The sequence below is a fragment of the Xylaria bambusicola genome (assembly GCF_022495145.1).
Source record: "Xylaria bambusicola strain CBS 139988 unplaced genomic scaffold F5B22scaffold_25, whole genome shotgun sequence".
In the NCBI taxonomy this organism is placed as follows: Eukaryota; Fungi; Ascomycota; class Sordariomycetes; order Xylariales; family Xylariaceae; genus Xylaria; species Xylaria bambusicola.
Window position 1 is genome coordinate 75,945 of NW_025953578.1, and position 25,757 is coordinate 101,701.

At 49.3% G+C, this 25,757-nt stretch overlaps 6 protein-coding genes and 1 non-coding gene across 7 annotated transcripts; 1 reads left to right on the top strand and 6 right to left on the bottom strand.

The window, feature by feature from the left end:
* Positions 1-137: 137 nt before the first annotated feature.
* F5B22DRAFT_636870 (major facilitator superfamily domain-containing protein) lies at positions 138-2,741 on the bottom strand (the record flags this gene model as incomplete). The annotated part of the gene is made up of 4 exons (XM_047977350.1): positions 138-1,546; positions 1,648-2,051; positions 2,108-2,371; positions 2,431-2,741. The coding sequence occupies 4 exons, from the start codon at positions 2,739-2,741 to the stop codon at positions 138-140; spliced, it is 2,388 nt and encodes a 795-aa protein (XP_047830070.1).
* A 2,797-nt stretch (positions 2,742-5,538) lies between these two features.
* Positions 5,539-8,406, top strand: F5B22DRAFT_215044 (fungal-specific transcription factor domain-containing protein). The gene is made up of 4 exons (XM_047969719.1): positions 5,539-6,166; positions 6,240-6,270; positions 6,323-6,805; positions 6,852-8,406. Exons 1-4 carry the CDS (start codon positions 5,673-5,675, stop codon positions 8,178-8,180), a joined length of 2,337 nt encoding a protein of 778 aa, XP_047830071.1. The 5' UTR covers positions 5,539-5,672; the 3' UTR covers positions 8,181-8,406.
* A 450-nt stretch (positions 8,407-8,856) lies between these two features.
* F5B22DRAFT_215092 (2OG-Fe(II) oxygenase) lies at positions 8,857-10,816 on the bottom strand. The gene has a single exon (XM_047969720.1). The coding sequence runs from the start codon at positions 10,188-10,190 to the stop codon at positions 9,057-9,059; it is 1,134 nt and encodes a 377-aa protein (XP_047830072.1). The 5' UTR covers positions 10,191-10,816; the 3' UTR covers positions 8,857-9,056.
* Positions 10,612-10,685, bottom strand: F5B22DRAFT_t116. The gene has a single exon. It is a non-coding gene; the product is annotated as a tRNA-Val (tRNA).
* Positions 10,817-11,151: 335 nt separating the features above from the next.
* Positions 11,152-14,725, bottom strand: F5B22DRAFT_609534 (actin-like ATPase domain-containing protein). Its single transcript, XM_047975148.1, has 4 exons — positions 14,417-14,725; positions 13,660-14,360; positions 11,880-13,548; positions 11,152-11,824 (listed from the first exon to the last, which is right to left on the bottom strand). Exons 2-4 carry the CDS (start codon positions 13,988-13,990, stop codon positions 11,776-11,778), a joined length of 2,049 nt encoding a protein of 682 aa, XP_047830073.1. The 5' UTR covers positions 13,991-14,360; positions 14,417-14,725; the 3' UTR covers positions 11,152-11,775.
* A 107-nt stretch (positions 14,726-14,832) lies between these two features.
* Positions 14,833-18,088, bottom strand: F5B22DRAFT_609536 (uncharacterized protein). The gene is made up of 2 exons (XM_047975149.1): positions 17,414-18,088; positions 14,833-17,328 (listed from the first exon to the last, which is right to left on the bottom strand). Exons 1-2 carry the CDS (start codon positions 17,631-17,633, stop codon positions 15,419-15,421), a joined length of 2,130 nt encoding a protein of 709 aa, XP_047830074.1. The 5' UTR covers positions 17,634-18,088; the 3' UTR covers positions 14,833-15,418.
* Positions 18,089-23,684: 5,596 nt separating this feature from the next.
* F5B22DRAFT_636876 (uncharacterized protein) lies at positions 23,685-25,145 on the bottom strand (the record flags this gene model as incomplete). Its single annotated transcript, XM_047977351.1, has 2 exons — positions 23,685-24,723; positions 24,880-25,145. 2 exons carry the CDS (start codon positions 25,143-25,145, stop codon positions 23,685-23,687), a joined length of 1,305 nt encoding a protein of 434 aa, XP_047830075.1.
* Positions 25,146-25,757: the final 612 nt, after the last annotated feature.

Genomic DNA, 25,757 nt, shown 5'->3' on the forward strand with positions numbered 1-25,757 from the left:
AGAGCCCTTGTCACAGAAGGAGTGTTGGTGTGAAAGATAAATGCATAATACAAACTCCTGAAAACCCAAAACAGGAATACCGGAGGCCGGAAGAGCGCTTATATATAAGACAGAGAAAAAGCAAGGGTGAAAGGGCCTCATGAGATTGGTGGGAACCTTCCACCTCTTGGTGAGAATGTAGGGCTGTGTGGAGGCGACGACATGAATATCGTCGCTGAGAATTGGCGAGAGGACCGGTCTGAACGTCTACCCTCTGTTTCATCTCTTTCTTTCCGCCTTTCTATTTCTCGTGTTCTTTCCTCCTTCTCTTCGCGCTCAAGCTGGGCCGAAACACGTCGCGCGTTCTCCACAAGCTCTTCTGTTGTAGGCTCCCTTCTCAGCTTACGCGGTGGTATTTCAGGCGCTGTGAGAGATCTGTGCCTCGATACATTGTGTGGAACATATGCGCGCTCAGGGCGGGATACACTTTGGACTGGATGATGGTCTATCGAGGCGCCAATGGTGGAAAACGGCCGTGTTAGCTCTTCAAGCTGGGCTACAGCTTCACGAGCAATTGCTGCGAGGCGAGCTGCTTCTTCGAGGGCTCCGGGGGCCGGTGCGTTCATCTGATGGGCCAGCGCTTGTGAGCGTGAGTTGCGGTTAGAAGGGGCTTGAAGAGGCTGGGACGTGCTTTGTCGCTCAGGAGACAACGTGAGCGCGCGTGAAAGCCGACAATGCTCACAATGCTCGCAACCAGTTTTCGGGACCAAGAACGTAGGAGATTCCTCGCTGTTAGTTATGGCACCGTTCATTCTCATATTCCCTCCTTTCCTACCAGCGTCTGAGTTGTTGTCTAAAGATAACTTTGGAGACGACTCAATAAAAAGCGCAGACGATTCTTCACTCGGTAGGTCGTCGACAGGCTGAGTTCGTGCACCTGGTCCGGCTCCCGGAGGAGGTCCCGTCTTCTTAACATTTTTCCATTCCATAAACAGCGCTGCTGCGGTAGCTACAAGTGCTACACCCATGGCACACCGGAATATTTGAGATATAGCTTGGTTGTAGACGGTCTTCACGGTCAACTGGTATTCAGGCGCCACCGATGTCACCAAGTCCGTAGCACCCTCACTCGTAATCTGATCTGGAGAGAGACCTGGAATGTGAAGATTTGAGACGAGGTACGTGCTTAGAAGATTCTGGCCGACAGAGGTGAAGATACCGCCGCCCAATTGCTGGGCGAAAAACATAATTGCAATGCCTATTGGAACGTCAGGCATCGGTAGGACAGCTTGAGCAGCAAGACTAGCTGCTTGCATGCCAAGACCAAGGCCGAACCCAGCGATGACCTGAAATCCGATCCAATGAGATGACGACTCATTCACTCTGAAAGTGCTCATGAGGCCCTGCCCTACAGCCAGAAGACTTGGAGAAGCAATCATTGCTGGTACGTAATAGCCGACCTTCTGCGTGAATATGCCTGACAATGTACTGCCCACTACTAAGCTGAGGACGAAGGGAAGAGTATAGACTCCCGATTGTGTCGCGGTAGCGCCTTTAACAACCTGAACTGAATCACCATGTCAGCTTATCGTTGCGTTCGAAGGTAGATAGAATGCCGGGGCGCTAGGGAGGCAAGGCTTGTCTTGAACATATGACACATATACCTACACCATAAAGGCAAGTAATAAATGGCCATCAGAAACGACCCTGCCAATGCAAACATGAAGATAGTCGCAGCCAGTATACTGCGCCTACGAATTATACGGACAGGCACGGTGGCTGTCTTTGGCAGATATACCTGCACGGCACCGAAAGCAAAGAGAAGGACCCCAAATAGGACGAAGAGCAGAATGATTCGCCAATTGCTCCAAGCATAAGTCGAACCACCCCATTGTAGGGCTATGAGGAGGGTGACAATACTAGGAATGAAAAAGAAGGTCCCCAGGGGATCGAGGCGTCGAATCTGTTCCCATATGGTAGCTGGTGGATGCGAAGGTCTCGATGGCTCTAGGATGAAGATGAGACACAGGGCCGCCACAGCCCCTATAGGGAGATTTATATAGAAGCACCACCTTGCATTGAGCCATTAGGTGACCAGTCTTAAGTGCAGATGGGAAGAATTACATACCTCCACGTGATTGCATCAGTCAGAGCGCCACCAACTAGGGGACCAAGGACAGATGCGAGCCCAAATATTGTTCCAAACAAGCCCTGAAACATGGGTCGCTTTCGAAGGGGTACCATGGTGATCATGATAATGGTGACGCCTGAGAAGATACCAGCGCCACCCAGACCTGCGATAGCACGGCCAACGATGAAAACTATAGAATTCGGGGCTGCTCCACAAATGACGGACCCAATCTCAAACAGGGCGACAGTTATCAAAAAGGTCCTGGTCGGTGGTTAGGGGGACACACATATGGTAGACCTCTTAGAACCACCAGCACGTACCTCTTTATCTCGTAGAATTTGTAGACTCGACCAAATAACAGCTGAGATGCAGCAGTGGTAAGCTGATAGGCCGATCCATACCACCCAATATCTCCCAGACTGTGGAATTCCTCGGTGATTTGCGGCGTAGCCGTTCCGAGGATCGTTCTGTCGAGAGCCACGAGGAATAAGGCCAGGAATATACTGATGATAACGGACCAGAACCTAAAGCTCTTAGGCTGGAAACGCTGTTCGGAATCATCGTGAGGTGGGCGCATGGGCCCAGAGGGTGCCAGAGCTGCCCTATCCAGCTTCTCAGTATCTCTGGCCATGATGGGCGGGTGCGGACCTGTATGTTTCGCTGCTGTCTCAAGGCTCCTCTACAGAGCGTCTCTACAGAGAGTCGGCCGTGTTAGATCTAAACAAAGCAGGATACAGAGAAGAGTAGTAATTAGGGTGAGGATTGCAAGGGCAAGACGGCAAGCGTGGAGTTTATTATCCTGCAGCTTCTCATTTTTTTGGTGTGACCCGACTTCCGGCAACGGTTCGCATGGCTGTCCGTCCGCAACGAGATAATAATACTAATAAGACAAGGACTCAATGATGGCGCGGACTATCGAATCTCATAGTCCCGGGGGATAACCAACGCCAGCACGAGACCACGGTACACGTTAAACGGTACACGGTCGAGTCCTATGGGTATGCGTACATAGGCAGTATAAGATGTATACCGGACAGAGAAAAGCCCGCACACCGTTTTCTGTCCATTCTCGACCTGGAAATAGACACCCAGGCCATCTGCTTGAGTCTTACCTACCACAGAGATATAGGCATCTGCGTGGCGCACACGTGGTTGTGAGTATGGGTACAGGGTCTACCGATAATAGCAGAGCTGAGGCTGTGGTAGAAAGGTTGGGGAAGATCCGGGCACGACCAGGGACAAGGGGCTTCAAGAAGCTGATTGACGGTTTACGGGCAGGATATGTTGGACAGCGGGAGAGATGCCGAAGAGCTGTGCAGTAGTTGCGTGACACATGGCTAGCTTTGCTTATCTGAGTGCATTTTGACTACACCCGTTCTTCTTTTTTATTTTTTATTGTTATTTTAATTCTTCCAGAGCAAATCTTTGCATTTGCTGAGCCGGACCCTCGGCTCACACAGCTTATCCGGTCCAGACTACATGTGAGTGAGTGTTTGGCAGACAGGACAGAATGCCTCCTACCTGCAATCCAACTCAAACGTATCGGTAGATAGATAGTAGTTCAATGTCAAATGCCAACGACTATTTTCAGTCGTTGCACACATATTGACCACCAGGCACTGATCAGGCACATGTCGTAGTACGTTGACCTGTCTCGTGACTTCGAGTACAGACAACAGACAACGACGGCATGGGGTTGTGCTACAGGTCGTTGGATGAGAAGCGAAGCAAATACCTACCTACTTACTACATACACAGAGAGTCGGATATGTGAAAGACTCTCGGTCCCGAGAAGGATCGTACTGCCCGACCCGCCGCCCCCCTTGGCCTAACCCGCCCACATTGACCCTCACTACCTGCATCGCCTGTATCGTGGGTAGATCGTGGGCGATTGTGGGCTACCTTGTACTTGGCGCTCACTAGGCAATGCCGGCCATCGGCAAGTGCTGTGGGCGACTACCGTCATCATGGTCATTGTTCGGTGGTTATAAGCTGCGACATGCGATGTTCGATGATTAATTTTACAAGGTATCATCTATCTTGCCTAAGTACGTAGATACTACTTGTAATACCTAGCGATGGGTTATACTGATTTCCAATGGAAAGAATGTTGGCTCCTATATAATTTCCAAGTGGGCGGCAATACTGTCCCATGTCTGCCCATGCATATTACTATTAGGAAGGTAGTAGGTATAACTGTACGCCGGAATAGTTTCTCCATCACAAACTACAGTCGGTTTGCTAAGTTCCTTGCAGCAGCCTATTACACGTATCGTACATAGAAGATAGATAGCGCAATCTAGCTAAGATTTTTTTAGAGTTTTTTTTCCCTCCTTACTTCTACCGTAGTCGATTCGGTCTACTGCCTGTCTAATTTAAGTATCTATTGCCACCTGCAATTACATTACTTAAGGAATTCTGTCGTTACCTTCCTTACAGTGACCAGAACGAGATATGCCTACAAAGTACTGGCAGTAGTAGTCGTACATGTACTACCAGTTGCTGTTATGTACACGGGCACACCTACAGTACCGGTATGTAGGTAAAAGCAGCCTACCCACCTACACGGCACATACATCCATGATATACGGTATCTAAGGTAAAAAAGGTAGGTATGTACTTATATAAGTTGGTTGATATGTAAGTAGGTACCTAGGAAAGGTAGGTAGGTACAGTAGATACTACGAAGTAAGGATGTATGTATGCAGGTGTAGGTAGGTATAGTATAGGTAGGTAGGTAGGCGGCGTTGCTTTCACTCGTCCATCTCGATCCTCGCACACTTCTTACTATACTCCCTCTCTCCTCCTCTCTTCCTTCACCTCCTCATCCAACCTCCTCCTCCTCCTCCTCTTCTCCATCCTCTTTAAGCCCCGTGTTCTCCTCCATCCATCAACCGCCGCTCCTTTCCCCCTTCGAATAAACAGGTCCCGGCCTCCTCCTGGTCTACCTACCTGCCTAGGTAGGTACTAATAGGTACTGACAGGTAGGAGGTAGTAGGTAGGTACACGTCCTGTCGTGGTCTAGGCGCACTTCCTGCAGCTGATGCCGTCGCCGCCACCGCACACCCCCCCTAACCCCCCGGGCTGCTAGCGTCGTGTACTTTACCAGATACTAGTCTGGTGCAAGGTTGCAGCTAAACCTGCAACAGAGTGACAAGCGGGCTCTTGGTCGGTCCCGAGAAACCCACGCCCACCCCCCCGCATCTCGAGATTCAACACGCCCCATGCCGTCCTTGCCAATGGGAGAGCCTCGCCGCCAGCATCCGCGCATGTAACGCAGGTCCATTTCATCATACCTACCTGACCTGACGTTGCGCTATCCTTGACCTTATCAAATCCATTACTGGTAGTGCAGGTCTCCGCCAGTTCGTTTAAGCTTTATCAGTGTCGCATACCGTTGCCCGTTTGCCCGTCGCCCGTTGTTGCCTCTGAGCGCCTGCGCGCTAAGTTGCCAGTGTCCATCCAGTGTCCGTCCAGTGTCCAGCGTGTACCATCCCCTTTGCTTCAAAATTCTGCCCGTCTCGTCTGTGCTCGTCGACTCGGGACCGACTGTGTCTTGAGGATGCCTGCCACCCCAGAGTCTCATCACTCCGGCGATGGCAGCTCAACCTACAACCAGTCCACTCCGATCGGCGCTTCGGTTGCCAATACCCCACCGGACCCGGATTCTTCTTCCTTTGTCAAGGTCACTCGCGGTCACAGCTGCGTCCTGTGCCAGCAGCGCAAGGTGCGATGTGACAAGAAGAAGCCATGTTCCAATTGCGTCAAGGCCGGCGTCGACTGCCGCGTTGTGCCACCCCAACCACCGAGGCGAAGGAAAAAGCGTATCCCCGAGCGCGATCTGGTGGACCGCCTCAGAAAGTACGAGGCACTGCTGTCTCAGAACGGCATTGAGTTCGAGTCCCTTGGCCCGGACATAAAGATCACCGACCCTGGCTCAGTCGAGGAGGGCGACGAGCTCGACCCCGACTTCAACAGACCCAGAGCCAAGGCCTCTCCCGCTGGTGCAGATTCCGATGTCATCTCGTCTGCTGGCGAAAAGCTCCACAGACCACGGTAGGTAGTATCCCTGAACGTCCCCATGCCACTTGTCTCGACCTTGCACGTGCTAAATGAAACATGTCGACAGCACCTTTAGATGGTTCCCATTCCAGAAAGAAGTATGTCCATATTTCCCATGTTGCCTGGAACTCTGTCCTAATCAGTGTCTAGTTCCGACCCCAAAACGATCCACCTCCAGATTCTTCCGAGGAGGAAGACGTCGGATCAACTATCAATCACGCTTACGACCAAATGTTTGGCAACACAGATGGCTTCCCCTTCGCGATCGGCGGCCAGTCTCAAAGCGTCACTGAGCTACACCCGTCAGGTATCCAAATATTTCAACTATGGCAGATCTATTTAGACAATGTCAATCCTCTACTCAAACTCACTCACACACCCACCCTACAAGCCCAAATAATCGAGGCCTCGACAAACCTGACGAGGGTATCAAAAAGCCTCGAAGCCTTAATGTTCGCTATCTACCTCATGGCGATTACTAGTCTTAACGATGACGAGGTAGAACAGTCTTTCAATGGGACAAGGTCGAACTTATTAGCAAAATACCAACACGGCACTCAACAAGCTCTTATCAACGCAGGCTTCATGCGTATGCCAGATCTGACAGTATTACAGGCATACTTGTTATATTGTGTAAGAGTTCACCTTCAGTGCTTGGTCTTCTTCTAATCCTAACCAGTACCAGATCGGTGTCAGACAATATACAGATCCTCGGACTCTGTTTTGTTACACGGGTATGGGTGTTCGTTTAGCCCAACGTCTTGGTCTACAGCGAGATGGTGCCGAATTTGGCTTCTCCCCATTCGAAGTAGAAGAGAGAAGGAGGCTTTGGTGGAATTTAGCTGGCTTCGACAGACGCATAGGGGAGATGTGTGGATCGACCATCACAGCCATCTCTACTGGCGGCAATTGCAAATTGCCACTAAATATCAACGACGCCGATCTTAATACCCATGCCAAAGATTCTCCCCCTCCTCATACCGGTGCCACGGAAATGATATTTACTTTGACACGGCTCGAATTTGCGAAAGCGCCAGGCAACGATAAGATGAAGGCTCAGCTATCTGCTGCTAATCCACAAGCGGTTACAAACTTGGCCGATCACCGTCTATCGAGCTACCTCGACCAATTTGCACACTACATGGAGGAAACATACTTGAAGTATTGCGACCCAAAGATCCCTGTTCATTATATGACTCTTCTCATGACACGAGCTAGCATCTGCAAATTGAAGGTCGTCTCGGGATTCTTTCGAGTTGTGATAACAGCTCCTTTGCCCTTACCCGCTGCCGAGAGCGAAAGCCTCCTCATCGAGGCTATCCGCATGATCGAATACGACAGCATGATACAGGCTCATGAAAGACTTAAAGGATTCCTCTGGTATACAAGAATGTACTTTCCTTTCCCTGCATACGTCTGTCTTTTGGGCGAGCTCCGCCAGCGTACGACAGGTGATCTCTGTGAGCGTGCTTGGGAGACGATCTTCGAGCATGCTGAGAGGAGGAAAATGACTACCGTGACACAGACGCCATTGCACCTCGCGTTTAGTTCTCTCTTCGTGAAGGCATGGGATGCCAGAGAGGCTGCTGAAGCTGCAAACGGCCGTACGCTGGCTCCGCCGAGACTTATAACGGTCATGAGACAGATTGATGCTCGTATGCCTAAAAAGGCCAAGGACAAAACACCCTTGGCAACACCATCGCCAAAGATTCCTGTTGCGAGTGCTAGGTTCTCTGCCGCACCAGCACCAGCACCATCATCAGCACCAACAACCAATGTTGTGCCTAGCACGGCAATGTATCACCCTAACGACATGTTCAGCAATATGCAGCCAGCTCATCTCTCCAGGCAATTTTCTTTAGCTTTTCCTGATGTCAATTTCGGGGGCGAAATGGATTGGAACTACCTGATACAAGAGTATGGTGGGTTCATGCCTCAACCAAGCATGCACAGCTTTGGCATGTCACAGGTAATGCCGGACCCTACACAGGCCGGGTCTTGGCAGTGAATGTGTATTTAAATGTCAAATGGGCGGCTACAAATGTATAATGACGAGATGACGATACAATATGTGCAATATCTGAGCTGGCTCGAGCGTATATACTTCCCGAAATAATTTATTCGGTATATGCATTATTAATATAACAATTTTGTCCTTTTCTAGGCACACTTACATGACCTGCAAAAACTTAAAAATCTATCGTTTCGTCATCCGCCCTGTTCACCCTTGTTTTAGCTCGTCTGACTGGTTGACTCCATGAAGTGTTGTGACTGCTTTACTCTTCTTATTAATATAATCTCTTCGGTATGTGCCTCAAGGTCGCTGAGTCTGGTGACATTTTACTTGGATATACCGACCAGGGTAAATTGTACCTGACACCTGTTAGGTGTTGGTATTGGCGTATAAGTGCTTGTCAGTTTGAACTGTTTTGGATGTAGTCTGTTGGCTTGGATACCTATGCTAACGATTATATCTAAATACATGTCATAATACAGCCGATTAACAGCTAAAACTTACAGTCACAATTATCAAGGCCCGTTTCTAGGAAACGAAAAAATATCCCATCACCAACGTTGCTTCACCAGCTCTAAACGTCTCTGATTCAAACCTACTAACATTATCTTTTCCTATCAATTGTTTGCCTAGATATATAACAAAATTAGTTGAACGATCCACCAAGCCAGATGAATAGAAGTGCCATTCAATAAGAAGGCGCTTCCAACGTGGTGGCACGCTATTATGAGTAATAATCTCGTATACACACAAAACATCTAACTGACACGATGTTATCGGAACGATTTTGTAGCGTTCTGAAGAGTGTCAGAGAAGCAATCCCACAAGCAGCTGATGCTCCTCGCAGCTACTGCACCACCTTATATCCGTTCATTTACCCGACGACTCGCCTTGCCTGTGCATCGCCCTCACGCGTCTCTGGACCCATTCCTCGCAGCTAATCTCTCCGTATTTCTTCTCCTCGCCCTCGGCGACGCAACTATCGAGCACGCCACAGCTCTCATTCAGATTGAATCCGAAAAAGAACGGCATGCTTATCCGCTCGTGGCCGCTGTAGTTCTGCGCGCGGTGGACGGTGCTCACGTAGCGGTCGTTGGTGATGCGCTGCATGTAATCCGCTATATTGACGACGAAGGTGCCTGGGATGGGCTTCGCATTGATCCATTGGCCCTGGCGATTCAATACCTGCAAGCCGCCGTTGTTGTCCTGCCACAGGATCGTGAAGAGCTGGAAATCTGTGTGTGAGCCGATGGAGACCTCCGTCTCGCCCTGCTCTGCTGGTGCCTTCTGCGGCACGCCGGGTAACGGCGGGTAGTAGTTCAGCCCGAGGGCGGCGTCGGGGTGCGTGAACTTGTCCGCGAAGAAATCCTCAGGCAGATCGAGCGACAGCGCGAAGCACCGTACGAGGGCCCGCGCCACGGCGAGACACGAGCGCCAGTAGCGCACAATGGCCTCTTTGAAATGAGGCAGGTTCGCGGTGGCGTCCCAGTGAAAACTCTCGCACCGCAGGTACTGCGCGATGTGAAGTGGTACGGCATCCGGATCTGGTACTGAGGGGTCATATCTCGGGTCGTAAGTCCAGGAGAAGGTCTCGCGCACGTCGACCGACTCAAAGGGATTGATGCGCTGCGACCTCGGTGGCTTGTAGCCGTTGAAGTACTTTGACTGACTGACGTGGGCGCGATCTTTGACCTCCCGCGGCTGCCGGAAGAACCCGAGGAGCTCCTCGCAGGCCGATTCAGGTATCTCAGGCGGTATGCCATGGTTCTTGATATAGAAGAATCCATTGTTCGTCGCGGCGTCACGGATCTGGCGAGCCACGTCCACCCGGGCATCACTGGAGTCGCTGAAAGCCCCCGAGATGTCAATGATGGGAATTTCCGATGGGTGGGCGTCGCGCAGGGGCGTCTTCAATATAGTCCTTGAGATAGGACCGTTGCCGGAGGAGAGCCGCAGCTGGGTTGTCCCAGGGGTTTGAACTGTATCAACGCTGGCGGAAGCCATTTCTATCTATGACTTGTGACGCACAACTCGAGGACTATGGAATATTTGACACTCTTAATACTCATCAGCCAAACCTAAGAATACACAGAAGGGTAGTTGGTAACACACATGTGCAAGGACATAAGGCTAAATAGCCCTACAACCCCGCCACGCAATAATACCAGCTTCAAGGTTGAGACACACCTGGTTTCGGCGATCTCCGTCATTAGGTGGCATCTTGTTGAACTCTTCTCGCCCAACGCATAAGAACATCACGTTTTTAGTAGTGATGAACACCGTCAAATTGTCTCACTTCATATTGCTGCCTGAGTCTCGTATACAACGCAACGCGATATCTCAAACTCCAATACCTTACAAGACAGACACACTTATAGGTACTAAAAAAAAATCCACAGAGTGAACCGAGGACAAAAGAATAATTTGATTTCGCCCGGACTTGAACCGGAGACCTTCAGTGTGTTAGACTGACGTGATAACCAACTACACCACGAAACCTGTGAACCTATCATCCGATCATGTTCGAGTGCTGCTGTAGTAGTATGACTTATATGCGTCTTTGTGTCCTTTGAATATTGAAAGCTCCTAACTTAACATGGCAGAATATCTATATGATTGTTTCACTACATGGATCAGATTGAATCACTAGCTGAAATAACATCTTGAAGTTTTTCGGAGCATGTTGGATTTCATGATCCTGATTTGGATCAGGTAAGCTTGCTGTTGTTCCATGTGTAGGAGCAAAAGGGAGGCTAGTAAGACTCAAGTATGCCAGAATGCCAACATAATTTAATAGAAGATACCACCGCAAGACGATATGATGATGCGCCGTTAACGATATAATGTGGGATATTTTAAGAGACTGTAGATGACGTATGGCTTGTAAGTGGACTTCTAATGTGTCCAAGTCGAGTTAGCTTGTGGCAGATAGAAGACCGAGAACATGTGAATAGATTGCGTATAAGGGTGATTCCACGAGTACAAGAAACAAGAGTCATCGATTTCTCTCTCTCTCTCTCTCTCTCTCTCCTAGGCCGCAGCAGAAGCAGATTTGAGTAAACCGTGAGTGTAACTAGAGTCAAGCTACAAACTTACGGGTTGTAGGTGGGAAGTTCCAATGACAAAGATATATCACAGATCAACCCCTGTTCCTTTACATATTCACTTCATCCCAAAAGGAGTGTAAAATTAGTCAGTATGATAGTAGGTATGATTTAAACACGAAGTTCGATACTGCAGATTCCTCTTGTTTTAACCATGTTTCATGCATGCTGTTATTGTACCGCCGATGCTATATCTAGCTATATTTCTATTGCGTCCGACGGTGAGAAATTCCAGCATGTAATGGGAATTGCCCCTTGTCAACCTTAGCCTCGACCAACCAACATTCCGCATTGGCTATAAGATCTGTGAATTACAACAGATACTCTACAGTAAACAGCTAAAGGTAGCTATTAGGGGGGGGAATGAATAACATTTGAAGCCGCATAAGCTGTGACATTGCTTACAAGACGCCTTCAACTTTTTACACCCATCAACTCCGTGATATCCCGCCGAAAGAGAAGCATTTGAGCACATCATTTGTGATTTATGAACCCAGCATTGAGTGAGTCCGGATGGCCTTGGGACCGTTCTCGCTGTCAACGCAATTAGCATAGGAATATTTTGAGAGTAAATCGATCGCCAACTTACTTGTAATCTACACGGTTAAGGCTCATGTAGCGTTGAGACTCTGTGGTAGCTGCATCTAAATTGTGAATGCAGTAGGCCAAACGAGCAGCGACGAGTGACCCTAGAAACATAGCTTCTTCAAAGCCATTTTTAGTCCAATCGGCAAGATATGTCGGCTGGGTAGCTTGTTTGATGCTCATGGGCGTCTGTCCATGAGAATGGTGACTAGTGCTATCCCCGGCGTTAGAACTAGGGGCGTGTGCTTGGCCAGGTACGCCAAGCGAGGCCGTTGTTGCCGCTTGTAATAAGGGGTTAACAGAGCTTGTGGTAGGTATTTGGCCCGTAAAAGAGCCAGTCGGAGTCTGCGAACCAGTTCCACTAGGCGTCGCCATGTTAGATGGAAGCTCTGAGGTGAAAATGGTAGCAGTACTGGGCGAGATTAGATGGCGAGAAGTCAGAGTTTGCATAACGTTTTCTTTCAATCCACGAAGGCGACTGCCATTGCCAACAAAGACGATGTTATCCCAACAAGCAGATCGCTTGTAGATATCGTCGATGCTCTGAACTGCGTGGTAGATTGTATCCGTAATCCGATTTATCTCACCACGATCCGCAAAGTAGAACCTCTCGAGACCAACTTCGATGTCTTTCCGCACACGCTTTGTTCGACGTTCCGTTACTGTCTTAACGGGCTCGGTGGATGAATCACCATTTGTCTGGCTTTCTTCGGCAGAATTGCCCTCGGGCTTAATCTGTTCATTCGTTGACCCATTTTCGGTTGCGACTGGTGCTTCAGTACCTACTGCAACTGCAGGAGGAGGTTTAACTCCATTGCTTGAAACCGGTACTTGCACGTCTTCATGCTCCAAATCCTCGTAATGAAATATGTTAGTCTTCCGTTTCGAGTTGGGTAATCGGACAGGCTTCGCAGCTGTGGACTCGGGCTCTAGACCTTTGCCCTGCTTCTTCGTTTTGGCCTTCTCCGCCTTCTCTTTTTCTCGCTTAGCGAGGAATTCGCGCGTGTTCCCGCTCGTAACGATATTAGCCACGTCTAGAACGCCTTCGTCTGCCTCCTTAGGATCACCATTCTCGGTGTCAGTGTCTGTGTTAAAGACTGGCTTTATTGGCTCCATAATCTTTGGTGGTTCCACGCTTGCCGGGGCCGGGGCAGCTCCTTGGCTAGGAGGCACCTGCGACTCCGTGGGAAGCTCCATTAGCTCTGCTAACTCGGGCGCATATGGGAGAACCTCGCATATTGAGCTCTTTTTCAGCTGTTCGGCCATTTCATACGTGAAACCTTTGTCTCTCAATAAAGACAAGAGCTTTTGTGTAAAAACCTCCCCGCCAGAAATTTCTCGCACAGGTGATGGGAATCCCAGGTCCTTATGACTGACAATGTTGCTGTCGTAGATGCAAGTTACATCGACCTTTTCAAACCCAATGTCCACGACTGTCATAGTTGGCCATTTAAGGCCATACTGCGACGCCACGGCGCTATGCAAGAGACAGAGCGATGGAGTCTTGGTTTTCTCAAATATGTAGCGGGCTATCGCTTCGCAGTCGGGACGAGTCCATTGCGGTGAAGCCATCAGCACGATTGGGGTGATGTGGTACATTGATGAGGATGTGAGGAGACCGTGTACGTGATCAAGAAAAGCCAGGAAAGCTGGCATGTTGACTATACGCCCACCTAGAGCAAAGTGTTAGTTATTGTTGCTGCTTCGATTAAACGACCCTGCGTTACTGATGCTAATGGCAGTATGACGCAGCAACTAGGCCCTTGTGGGCGGCATCAACGCACCTTGGATTGGATAGATGGCACCTTCGACACTGTCGCGGTCCTCGACATATTCCCATCCATCCTCCTCATTTGCGCTATCGGCAGACGCTGTTGGTTCCATTTTGTCTGTTTTCTCTATCGTCTCTGCCTTGTCCATCTTCACACTCTTTTTACGCTTGTAGGTGCGGTGAGGCAAATACTCATCGCCCTCCTCGTCTTTGAACATCCTCGTAGGAATGCGATGCGCCGGTGGTGTAAGCTCGCTACAGCCCAGCTGAGCCATGGTGGTCTGGCTGCCAGGGCAGATGACAAGAACCTGGTCCTCGCGCCATTTGCCCTGCTGGCTAGACATATTGAGGGAATCGTCGAGTGCGTGAGGTTGTCTGTTGCCACTATCGCTGGCGTACCCTTCGCCGACCTCGTTGCGCTGGCGCAGGAAGTCTCTGCGCTTGGCTCGCTCTTGGCGCGGTGTGACTTCGGGTTTCTGGAGCGAATACCTCTTGACGGGTGTCTGGGGAGGCGGTCCGGGTATACAATGGTCCTGGGCTGTTGGCAAGGATTCGGCTGACTCGCCGTCGTCGGACAAGGTTGCGTCTGAAGATGAGGAATCGTCGGCCCAGTGAGGCAGTCGAATAGCTACAAGCTCGCGTGAACCAACGCGCTTCTAGGGGCGGGTACAGGTGCTGCTTGCAGGATCGAGATGCTGTGGCTGGGCGGCAGTCCTAGAGTTCGTCCAAGGTTAGTACCAAGGCCCGCAACTGTGGCGCCCCACGTTTACCTGTGGCTGGCTCGCCCGCGCTGGATGGGTCACGGTCGGTCCGCTGCGCTGGCTCGACTGGGCAAGGAAGCTGGAGGTGGCTTACAATGATTGGCCATTACGTTGCGCCGGCCGGTGTGTCAGCTTGAACTTTCCGATGGGCGGCAGTGCTGACGGGGGAGACCCACCCGGGCTGCTATTGAGATGCCGGAGCATTGCCAATGAGTCGGAAATTGTGAGTCAGGTTATTGTCGACAAGTGTGATCATAGACCGACAAGAGCACGATTGCAAGTGACGTTCGAAGAATGAATACAGGTGTGGGCAGTCCACTGGGAATTGCGAATGTAGGAGACAGGTTAGCAAATACAAACAGGGTTGGAGAGAGAGGGAGGGGAGGGAGGGAGGGAGAACGACATAGAGGAAGCAGACGTGCATTATTGATTGACATCGTGTTTATTCCAAAATTGACACTGGTGTATAATCAGCGACAACGGATGAACAGCTGGTACCGAGGTACCACAGCAACAGGCACAGGTTGATCTAGTCTACCTACTATCTCTATGAAATTTTCACTTCATCCCCAATGGTACCTTTACTGCGCTCCCCGTCGTCATGCTTCCAACCTAGCTTCGAAAACAGGGTACGAACAAGTACCTTGCGAGAACCATTTCAATGACACATAAACACAGGCCTCCCCTCATCCAGCGCTCGCAAGTAATGTCCTGTTTAAGATTAGGTAGAATATGTACAATCATGTAAACAATGGTAAATAAACAATGCTGTTCAGGGTATTGATATGATGCTGTCGCTCCCTGCTTGTTAATGAAATAAACCCTTTTGTCAAGACCCATACCTCAAAGCCGGAGGCACCTGGTGTAACCCTTTCCCTGATGATACAAATAGCCTTCCAAATTGCGCCGATCGATGTTTGCCCGAGACCCCATAACCTGCTAGTGACTGAAGAAGACCGTTTTCCTTTCGTACATAAACTGGGTGCGGAGTTAGCAAAGATGCCACTCATGTTAAGCAATTGAGGCTGTCGCTTTATGGACAGCACGTAGATCGCGCTGCTCTTTCGTCATGGAGCCCTGCACAATATGGCTAGATCGTTTTACGGACCGCTCCTGAATCTCATGGGCCAAAGTTGATTCTGAATCTGTGGAATTCTCGAGAATTTTAATCTCAGCCATATCATCATTTTCCGTCATGTCGTGACTTTTAGTGTCGCTTGTAGGTTCTAAGATCTTGGATGCCCTGGGCGTAGCACCACCTGAAACCTCAATGGGGTCGAATTCCTTCCTCAAAGGGCTGCCCGCCATGCTACCGACGTCGACCATCTGACTCCGCCTCCGCGAAGCGCGCGCAGGACTCCTGGTTGGGAGCGGTGGCGGTATTCTTTTTGGAATGTTGACTACGGCCCCTTTAGCTTGTAACACTGGAGTGCCGACCATAGCCACCCGAGTTGGAGCTTGTGCTGTGGCAACCTCAAAGACAACTGCTTCCTCCTCCTCGTCTGATTCGTCATCGCAATCGTAATCCCCATCATTTTCAATGTCATTGTCATCTGTGCCGTGGACGCTACTGTCTTCATCCTCTTCGTCATCCGCATAACTTTCATTATCGTTATTAATTGCGGGGGTGGGACTGCGATCTTCGGCCTGGTCCTTTTTTGATTCATTTTCCTCGAAGTTCTTGTTATTCTCCCTTGCATCAATGCCTATCGTCATCGTGCTGGTACTATCTTGTGTCGCCACGGGTGTCGTCTCTTCCAAGTCAGGAAAACTAGAGAGTTTACGCAGGGAGCTAATGTCAATCTTAGTATAATCAACTTCTACGGGATCCTTGCGTTCCTGAACTTCATCAGTCGAGTGCCGCTGATGACCATCTTCACTCTGACTTTGACTATGAGACGGTGTTGTTTCTGGAGTCGCTGAGAAGGTTTGAGTATAGGCATCGGTAGTCTGGCTCTTCTCGGTACCGACAGTCTTGTTGGACATGTAGCTACCTCGATTACTACGCGACATAGCTGTATCAACACTCCCTCGCTTGCCTCTGGGGAAGGCTGGGCTGGTCGGGCTTGGGTGATACTCAAACTGGCTACTCTCAGGGCGTAGATGTGTTCCTGCTTCGCGAATACCCACTCCAGCCATCTCCAAAGCCATAACACCGAAGGGGTCCGGGTCTTCGAGAGTAGGGACTCCAAAGCTATGCGATAAGTGCGTTGCGACCGAGTGTTCAATAGTAGCGTCACTTGGAGCAGGCTGGGAAGAAAGGGACTCGACCAAGGTTGTATCGTAGTCAACCCGCCCCTCTGCAGCTTTCAAAACCTCCGTCAGAGGTCGTACCTGCGGTAGGCTTTGGTTGATATCCCCTGACAATATCTTTGCAACACCCAACGTCATGCCATAAAATCTTTCGTTCTCCTCCCTCCGCTCTTGAATGACTGTGCCCTCCAATTTGACTTCGGAAAATTGGCCCTTCGCCTTCACGTATGTGATAGCCGCATCACTCAAATCAGTCCATGTAACATCGTTTTCAAGTAGGCCTAATGATACCAACGGACCAGTGGTCAACGTTACGTCTGTCCCGAGGGTCAGCTTCGGCCGTGCAAAGGCTTCAAGTACATTGAAATTGTTGATAATAAGAACGCAGTCGTAAATGTCTACCCCAATGACAAAACCTAGGCTCGGCGTCTGAAGCACCAGACCGGAGGGCGGAGACCATGAGCCATCGGTCTTCCGCGCGACTAGGATCCCGCTACCGCCTGAGCCCGAGGTCCACAGCCCCGATCGCATCGATGTGAAAACAGCTAATCCAACGGCATTTTGTATTAACCGCGGGGGGATTTTTTTCAATATTCTACTCGACGACTGCATACTAGACGACGTCAAGGGACTCCCAGGTCGGTCATCAGGTGTTGAGAAACCATCATCTGTGCCGAGTGTCAGCAATATATCAACTAAAGTTGCGACCACTGGGCCGTGTCTATTCTCGGTAGGGCAGGGTGGCGAACGTACTGCAAAACGACTTCAATATGCGAGCCGCCTTTTCACATTCTTTATCAAGCGTCGTAGGCCAGAACGCTTCCTTGGCTAGTCGGGAGGAACGAGATGGGATCCTATCAGCCCAGCCGCGTACCTTGTCGACACTGTTCTTGCGGGCATGGCCGTTGGTGATACTGCTGGCGCTGGACCTGTTACGATCCCAGCTTGGGAGCAAGGACGAGACTCGCTGCATCGCTATGGAACCGATTCACCAGTGCAAACAAGGTGAGCGGCGGCCGGTCGCGCTCTCTTTGCGACGGAAAGCTATCCAGTGTCCGAATCACTTGCGGGTTTGTTGGCGATGTCCGAAAGTCGCTGGTTGGTCCTAAATCCCGGGTTTTCCATACAGAGGCTTATTTGTGGTCGGAGTGACTGGAATGGGAAGGGCGAGTTGAATTAACTAGGTGAGGACCCGTCTAACAGCAGGTCTACCAAGTCGGTGGTCTCGGATCGACGGTCTCGTAAGTGTTGTGGGAGGGAACTGGCTATAGCGACGCTTCGCTTATGATCCGGCGACCTCAAGATCATGAGACGAGAACCATTGACCATAGGCCTTGGCCAGAGGGGGGAATAGTCAGGATGGGAGAGGGATGCGAAGTAGGGATGGCCCGCAGATCGTAGATGCTGGTGGCTGCTGGTCAAAGTGACGGTCCAGGCGCATGACATCCCTGTAGATTCTTGGGGGGTTTACCTATGTAGTATGTACCTATAAGTATCTTCCTACTAAGGTAACTACTACCATGACCTACATACTTATGTACGTATACAGCTACGCTGAGAGATGTACCTACCTACCTAACCTACATGGGTAGGTACATATATCTCCAAGAAACGAAAGAAACTCGGAGTGCACATGCGCAATAGGTATGTGGTGTCTACAGTACATGCTTCAGTCTACTCAGATGCTGCGCATCAGTACTTACAATGAGAGTATCATAGACATACGAAGTACCTACCTACTATGTTACTTCTTATAGTACCTGCATAGGTAAAAGCTTACTATGCGGTGTCTACCTGCCTACCTCTATGTAGGTACTCAGGATTGCGAGCACTACCACAATTGTTACCTTTGTATATGGCGAAGATCTCATTACAGTCTGATTCTTTTTACGATAAATGACGGCGAGTAGTGTAGTACCTATCACAGGCTGTGTAGGTGCTGGTGGTAAGACACTGTGTACTACCATTACACCACTTAGCAATGTATGTACTTCCAGAGGTAAGGCTGTTTCCCTACGGAGATATTTACACTAGGTATAAGTAAGTATGTAGGTACTGCCTGCACGATTTAGCCAGGGGCCATGTTGGATGGTTCAGTTTCTCTAGTGCCCAGTAGTATACTACCTAGGTAGGTATGTACATGTTTGGTAGAATGAATCCCCCTTTTGCCTCTTCGGGGGTGGCGTGCGGAGAGGGAGAGGGGCGCAGCCATTCCTGGGAAACCCAGGAATATCTGATGATGTTGTGCGAAAGAGGCCGCGGATCGTGAAGATAAATAAATAGAAATGAAATACCCGGATAGAGATATAGACAGACACCTAGACCCTGTTGAAGAGCAGCGCGTCTGAGGCGTAAGGTGAGACCATACTATGTATCACTTCTTGGTAATTTCCGTTGCTCCCGCTTACCGTGTTAGATGACACTAGGTAGTTTTTAACCTTTTTGTTCGGCGGGTTTGGTGGTAATTCTCCGCTGGCCTTCTTCTTTGGAAGCTGGGCGAATAGAACTATCTATGGCTTGTCACCGAACTCTTTGAGAGGTAGTAGGAACTGAGATCCTGAACTTAAGTATATCTTGCCTTTTCTTGGTGGGGAGTTCAAAACCAGGCTGTTTCGTCATGCGCTTGCTTGGTGTTCGTGATGAGAACATGGTTCAGAGAGGTAAAACTTGACCGTCTCAAACCTCGGCTCCAACTTTGATTCACATGTACATATAGGTACCTGCCCAGACCGGAGAAGCCTGTCGACCGGAATATCTAACGCAAAGAAAATACTTATGAATACGTAGCTAAAAAATAATAAAAAATAAAAGACTGCGACTGCGACCGGTGGTCGAGCTAACATCATTTCATCATTCAGATGTCTAGTCTACCGGTACACAGGTATGGTAAGATGGCCTAGCAAGGCAAACCTTGTCCACTAGAAACAAGCCCAGGTGCGCCAGAACAGCTGCTATCCTTTCGATTCGAAAATATGCATCTTCTCGACTCGCAGCCTTAGACAATGTGCTTCTCCAAATGCAGCCATCCCTCAAGATATGTACATACACGCACGGAAGCTCGACCTTTAAACCGTATCATTCGCTATGGGTGCCCCTGCCAAGGCGGTTGGCAAGCACAAACATACACAGTGGCTTACCTAAACCTACAATGGCCATGTCAGTTGCGTCTCGTTACGACGTCGCCATGACATTGCCATGACATTGGTGGGGGCCCATGTATCCCATTTGTCCGTGTGTGTGCATCTGGCACTGGCACTGCTGTCATGACCGAAGCTGTCATGAGGAATGGGTGATAGGTAGTGCAAAGGAAAAATCAGGAAGAAAAAATATGGTACCAATATTATGGATCCGAAACGCCCAGATCGACACTTTAAACTAGAGTGAGACGGGACTCTACTTATAAGTGTCGTGTAGTGTGAATCGTGGTCCCATCAAGATTGGGCTATATACTTACTGCATACCTATATATGATACCTACCTATCTCATTCAATAATACTTCCAACGTCAGTGGCAGATGCAGTAAGGCTACATGAAATGAAGCGATGAAAGGGAAGAGTAATGCTTGACGGTGCTGAGGCTAGAGGAGGTACCCGATATAGGTATCTAGGTAAATACTCACCTGCGCTGCAACACGAGCTCTGATGCCACCCACCTGGGGACTGATACGACACACGCACACACACTCATACTACATCTATGGTCGTAGCCCGCCTCTGATCTGGGGGCCAACCGTTCAGGTGCACGGCGGTGATGAATCAGGAAGAAAGCCTTGTGCTTAGGTTGGTGTTACGATAATGACAATAACAACGACAGCATAGCGCTATCTACTCAAGTACCTACGGTAGTGTAGTATGGTTGCAATGCTCTACGGTGTTGCTACTCACATCTCACATTGGCACAGTCAGCTCGCTTCAGATCCTGCTGGTCCGGTCATTGTCTTGATATAATGATACTTTCGAGTACTGGGCGAAGATAGATAGAGCTATCAGCCGTGTCTGTCTCTTTTTCGTCTCTTCAAGTGCAACCCAGATCGAGCGATTGATTAAATGACTGACTGATTGCCTGGCACTTGTCACTTCGGTGACGTGATATTTAGATCTGTCACATTTACGCCTGGATTGATTACTCATATGCAAGTGTGAAGCTGTTCATCATACCGCTAGTTATCCCACTCAGTAAATAGGTAGGTAGTTGAGGTCAGATTGAGGTGTACCGCATATCATGGTTTACGCAGGAGACATGACTCTGTACTCTACTGTGTATTCTCCCTACATCTAGTCAATAACGGGCAGAAGGACTGTACTCCAAACGCGACAAACACAGGAACAAGAGCAAAATCGTGACCGCATGATGCATCGCCGAATTGACGTCGACGTCGAGGGACTTTGGGGCCCACTAAAGCCCTCAGCTCTGCGCTTTTGTCTCACCAGCTACCCACGCTGTTGGGAATCGAGTCTTCCTTTCTTTTGCTTTTCCTGCGTGTAATGGTCGTTCTTATGTCACAACGAAAAAAAAAGAGGACATACTGACTAATAATACAGCTAAACTCGTTGGTATATGTTCAGCGTTGCTTATTGCACACGAAAATACTACTGCATGCCTCGGGCACACTAGCAAATGAACATTCCCTATCAATCCAAACCCGTCGATGTGACGAGGTCTAAACTCAGCCAACCTGCGCCGTCCCATTCGCTCGATTGGTAGGCAATTGCCATCGTGGGAGAAGAAGAAGCTCATACGGTCCTAATACCTACCTCACCGACTTTATTAGTATGCTCACTATTGTTCGCCTTCTTTCTTCTTGGAACTATTTCACAGTAATCTGATCCCCTTGCTAGATGCTGTGTATCTACGGATGACACGCCTCCCAATAAACCCTATTCGTGGTGCGACGCCAGGTGCTTTTCACAGTGTCACCCTAGGCAGTAAGTAGATCGTCCAAAAGGCACATGACATCTTTTTGTCTCACCCCGATTCGGGCGATCGGACGCCTGGTCTCCTTCGTCCAAATATACTCTGGCCCCTGCTGGCCGTACCATTGCTTGGACACGGTAAACACGTGCACAGTCACTGGAGATACCTAGATAGTATAGGCGGCACAGTACCTACCTAGGTTACCTAGGTTGTATGAAATGCCTTAAGTAAGCGGAATATCTGGTCGACAGACATTGGAACAATGACTTGCTAGCAGCATATCTGGAACAAACACGTACCAGCTTGTTGATCTTGTTTACAGTTTCATCTAACCTCAGCCTCATTGTGGTGGATCGCACGCCTCTTCATTCTACTGCACCCAATAGGTATTTGCTACCATAACGCCGGGTTCTGGAATGAATCTGCACTGGACCGGCGCAGCTTTGGGGCTGAGAGACCCGTATGATGCATTGTTTACCGACTTATCTCTCACATACATTTCAATACCTTGTCGATCAAGCATCAATTGTTGTTCAGTCGCCAATGTTGCAATTGGGATAGAGACAAAATATACGTCAGATTCAAGCCCGCTCCGTCGGATATCCCTTGCCTAACATTCTAATCTCGTCTTCGATGTCTCAGAGATGATGAATGATCGACAACTGCAGAATATGATGACGCCTCGTCCGCGTTGCCCGTTTCTAGTTCTTCAACGAGAGGCTATTCGATAGCGTATACTGAAAAATGACAAAGACATCGCGGTCTGGTCGTGAGTACATGGGTACAGCGTGTTACTAAGGCTCAACCTTTGGCAGTGGGACCTGGTTCCAACGGTAGGGTAGGTATACAGATACACGTATCAGTATGTATAGTATGACTTTTAATCAAGCACGCTTGGGCCCCGCCAGTAAGCAAGCGGCATAGGTCTCCTGGCCCGTCGCTTTCGCCTATATGCGCTTTCGACGGGCACCAAGGGGGAGGGGACCCCTCGAAGGCCATTACATACATTCATTGAAGCCTATCGGATCACCTGGCAACGTTGCTGCCGGGTTCCGGCGGGGTTTGAAACTCGACACATTTCTAGGGTCAGCATCAGCATCATCTCACCCAATCCTGGAGTTCACTGCCTTGTTCAACTAGCAAGTCGGCGGGTCAAGAGGTGACCCAGGTGACTAGAAAATCCACACCAGAGTTCCCCAAGAATTTTGTTATCGGCGAATCCGTAGAGCTTCATCATCACTCGTCTAAGTTTTTCTCGCAGTCCAGCGGTGATATTTGTCTGGGACAGTGGAATCATATCAGACCACAAGAGCTACATCACGGAAGCAGAAGTGAGTAATTAACTAGAGAGGCAAAAAAAAGTAGCTGTTTAATGATACTGAGAGTATATGTTAGATACGTAATGCAACGACCTGAAAGTCAAGAGATTAATCTCACAATTGCCCATCATCTCACCCCCTTACAGAAAAAGAATAAGAATGTGGTCAGTCTGCATGCCCTTTTGGTTTCTGGTGTACCGTGTTGTTCGTCAACATGTTCGCGTAAATATGGTCGTAGTATCCTTGAAGGAAATGCTAGAGAAAAATAAAAATAAAAGTAAAAATGACAGAAAATGTTTTGACCCTTTTGGTAATTCTTTCCTCCCCCAGTGGAGTCAAATGTGCATTCTGATAGAACTGTAATTCCCTTTGCGAACGCCGTATGCCCCAGATACTCGTCACTCCCTGAGGAATGTTGTGCAAATTTGTCTATAAGATGGAGATGGGTGATCATGAATCATTGAGAAAATTTTGCCTCCGTTACGTCCCGCGTGGAGACAAGGCGTTTACGTAGTCAAAGTGCTAACATGTCGCCATTTCACCCAAATAAAAATAAGATGGATGTAGAAAGGAAGGAAAAGGCACCCTAAACGCCGGTCATCTGGCCACTGAATAAATGACCCATGATGCAAGAGTGACTCATGGTACAAAGATGTCGAGAAAGCAAGGTTGGTAGGTCGCGCTGATGATTGAATTAGTCTGTAACCCATTTTGATTGCAGATAGCCTTAGCTGCCAATGGAGTGGTCGGGGGTAGGTAAAGAAACAGTAGTCGTTAAGAGTTGAAATAGTTAATCTTGTTGCATCAATGCATTCTTGCCCGGGTACACACCGCCGTAGAGAACATATTGCTCGAAAGGCAGGCAGCTGATGGTGTTGCGTGATGATCGAACCCACCCGGGTTTTGGAACTTCCTCCCAATTTTCGTCATTAAGAGGATAGAAATTATAGCTCTCGTGCGTAGGGAGATCCTGATGCTCGCAATCGAATATGCCCTCGAGGTGCATGCGCTCCAGATTCGGTAACCTTTTACGAAGGCCGGTGAATAGCGATCGGAATGTTCCCTCGTAAAGATGGATACCACCATGCGATGCCTCGAACGGTTTGGCAAGTCCACGACCACCTAGTCGCAGTCGAACAAGGGTGGCACCGTGTCGACCCAAAAATTCCTTGAGATCCTCTTCGTCACACGAGACACCTTCCAACATCAGGTCAGTGAGCTGCGTATACGTGAAACCAAAGAATAGTTCTCTGAAGGAGAGTGCGAACTTCGAATGTTCACTGGAATATGGATGGAACGCAAGTTTCAAGTGCTTGATGTTAGTGGCAAGCTGAAGGATACGCCCCAAACCATTCACAGCCCTGAATGCTGACGTAGGGCCCTGGAGGCCAGAAGGATCCAGAGTCAAGTTGAGGCTAGACAGACTGTGGAAAGATTGCGCGTGTGCAAACCACTGTGAGCGATGATTTGGCATGCGAAAGACTTCAAGCGGAAGGCGATCCACTTTGAACGAAGAGAGCTTGATTCCGTGCAGAGCAAGCATGATTGCATCGAGGTTCTGATATGCTTCCTGTCGGTCCATCTTCCTACAGTTGGGGTAGAAAAAAGCCTCTTGGATACACGTATTGTTAAGCGTGGAAGGGTATCGTGCAAAGGAAACCTCAAGATCACGAAGATTCGGCAAAGCTGAGCAGGCCTCGCGGAGATCGTCAGCCCTTAGATGAAGGGGTCCGACTTGCTTACGTCCCGACGAAATCTTGTCAAATTCCGCTTTGGCCTGTGCCATCAGCTCGGCACGCTCTACCGGCGGTGCCACGAAGTGCTGTGCCCTGCTTGGATTCATGTTAGTTAGACGCGATCAATGGCATAGGATATTGCTGAAGACTGGACTCTTTTCATCCCTGGAATCGGGGGTTTGAGCAGAGTCCCAGAGGCAACATGCGGCTTAGAGCTGCACGAGAATGGAGAGATTCGGGTCTTCCTACCATGAAGTAGTCCACGCATCGCCCTGGGATAAATCTCCGAGGAAGATGTTGATTGACCTGATACTCCCTCTCAAGCGTTCATGGAGTGCGATGCAATGTAGCCGATCAATATCATTCCGCCAATTAAGCGAGGTGAAATGGGGCGACAATAGATACTCATAGCCAACCTCTGCAAGAGTCGTGCTTGTGGCTCGTAAATTGGGGATTGATTCGTGATCACAGTAAGAGTAAATGAGCCTAAGGAGCTCAACTGGTAGAGCATCCATGGGAGAGCGGAAGTGAAGGTTTTTGCTGACGTGCAAGCTGCAGCGGGTGAATGGCGGCGGGATGGGATAGGATTATAAGAATAAGTGACCTGAAAACCCGCTAAACTCCGGCAGATGAAGACTGAAGACGCAGGCTTGAATAAACGAAGAACGCCAGCACTTAAATTCGTCGCGGGTCCACGTACAATATGAGAAAAAGAGTCCGAACCTCTTTTATTTAAAAAATTTTTTTATTGGCCGAGTAAACAAAACGATAAGAAAGACGCAAAAAAATACCAGCAGGAAAGATATATACCAGGGGCCGAGCAAAAGGCAAAAGGGGTTGGTAGTGCAGTGTGGTTGACGAAGAGGCGGAGAGAGGTTCATTTGTGCGTCTCTGCAGCGAGCCTCTCCGATTTAGGACAAAGGGCCAAAAGCGACCAGAAGTATCGGTGAGAGTGAGACACACGTAGGCACAGACTGGTATCTGACGGGGAGCGGCAGCATCGAAGTTTTCTCGTGGAATGACTGGTGGGCGACACTGGCCTGACGGGGCCCTTGTCGGATAGATCTGACTATCCAGCCTGAGCCTGACAACAGACGACCACGAACTGGAAAACGAGATGCAATCGC

Excerpts from the sequence above, each read along its gene's own strand:
- F5B22DRAFT_609534 (XM_047975148.1), bottom strand. The coding sequence starts at position 13,990 with ATGTCTAGCCAGCAGGGCAAATGGCGCGAGGACCAGGTTCTTGTCATC. Across the intron at positions 13,549-13,659 it reads TGCCATCTATCCAATCCAAG|GTGGGCGTATAGTCAACATG; the intron begins GTGCGTTGATGC and ends ACTTTGCTCTAG. Across the intron at positions 11,825-11,879 it reads CTTAACCGTGTAGATTACAA|CGAGAACGGTCCCAAGGCCA; the intron begins GTAAGTTGGCGA and ends TTGCGTTGACAG.
- F5B22DRAFT_215092 (XM_047969720.1), bottom strand. The coding sequence starts at position 10,190 with ATGGCTTCCGCCAGCGTTGATACAGTTCAAACCCCTGGGACAACCCAG.
- F5B22DRAFT_609536 (XM_047975149.1), bottom strand. The coding sequence starts at position 17,633 with ATGCAGCGAGTCTCGTCCTTGCTCCCAAGCTGGGATCGTAACAGGTCC. Across the intron at positions 17,329-17,413 it reads CATATTGAAGTCGTTTTGCA|ATGATGGTTTCTCAACACCT; the intron begins GTACGTTCGCCA and ends CACTCGGCACAG.
- F5B22DRAFT_215044 (XM_047969719.1), top strand. The coding sequence starts at position 5,673 with ATGCCTGCCACCCCAGAGTCTCATCACTCCGGCGATGGCAGCTCAACC. Across the intron at positions 6,167-6,239 it reads GAAAAGCTCCACAGACCACG|CACCTTTAGATGGTTCCCAT; the intron begins GTAGGTAGTATC and ends ACATGTCGACAG. Across the intron at positions 6,271-6,322 it reads GGTTCCCATTCCAGAAAGAA|TTCCGACCCCAAAACGATCC; the intron begins GTATGTCCATAT and ends ATCAGTGTCTAG.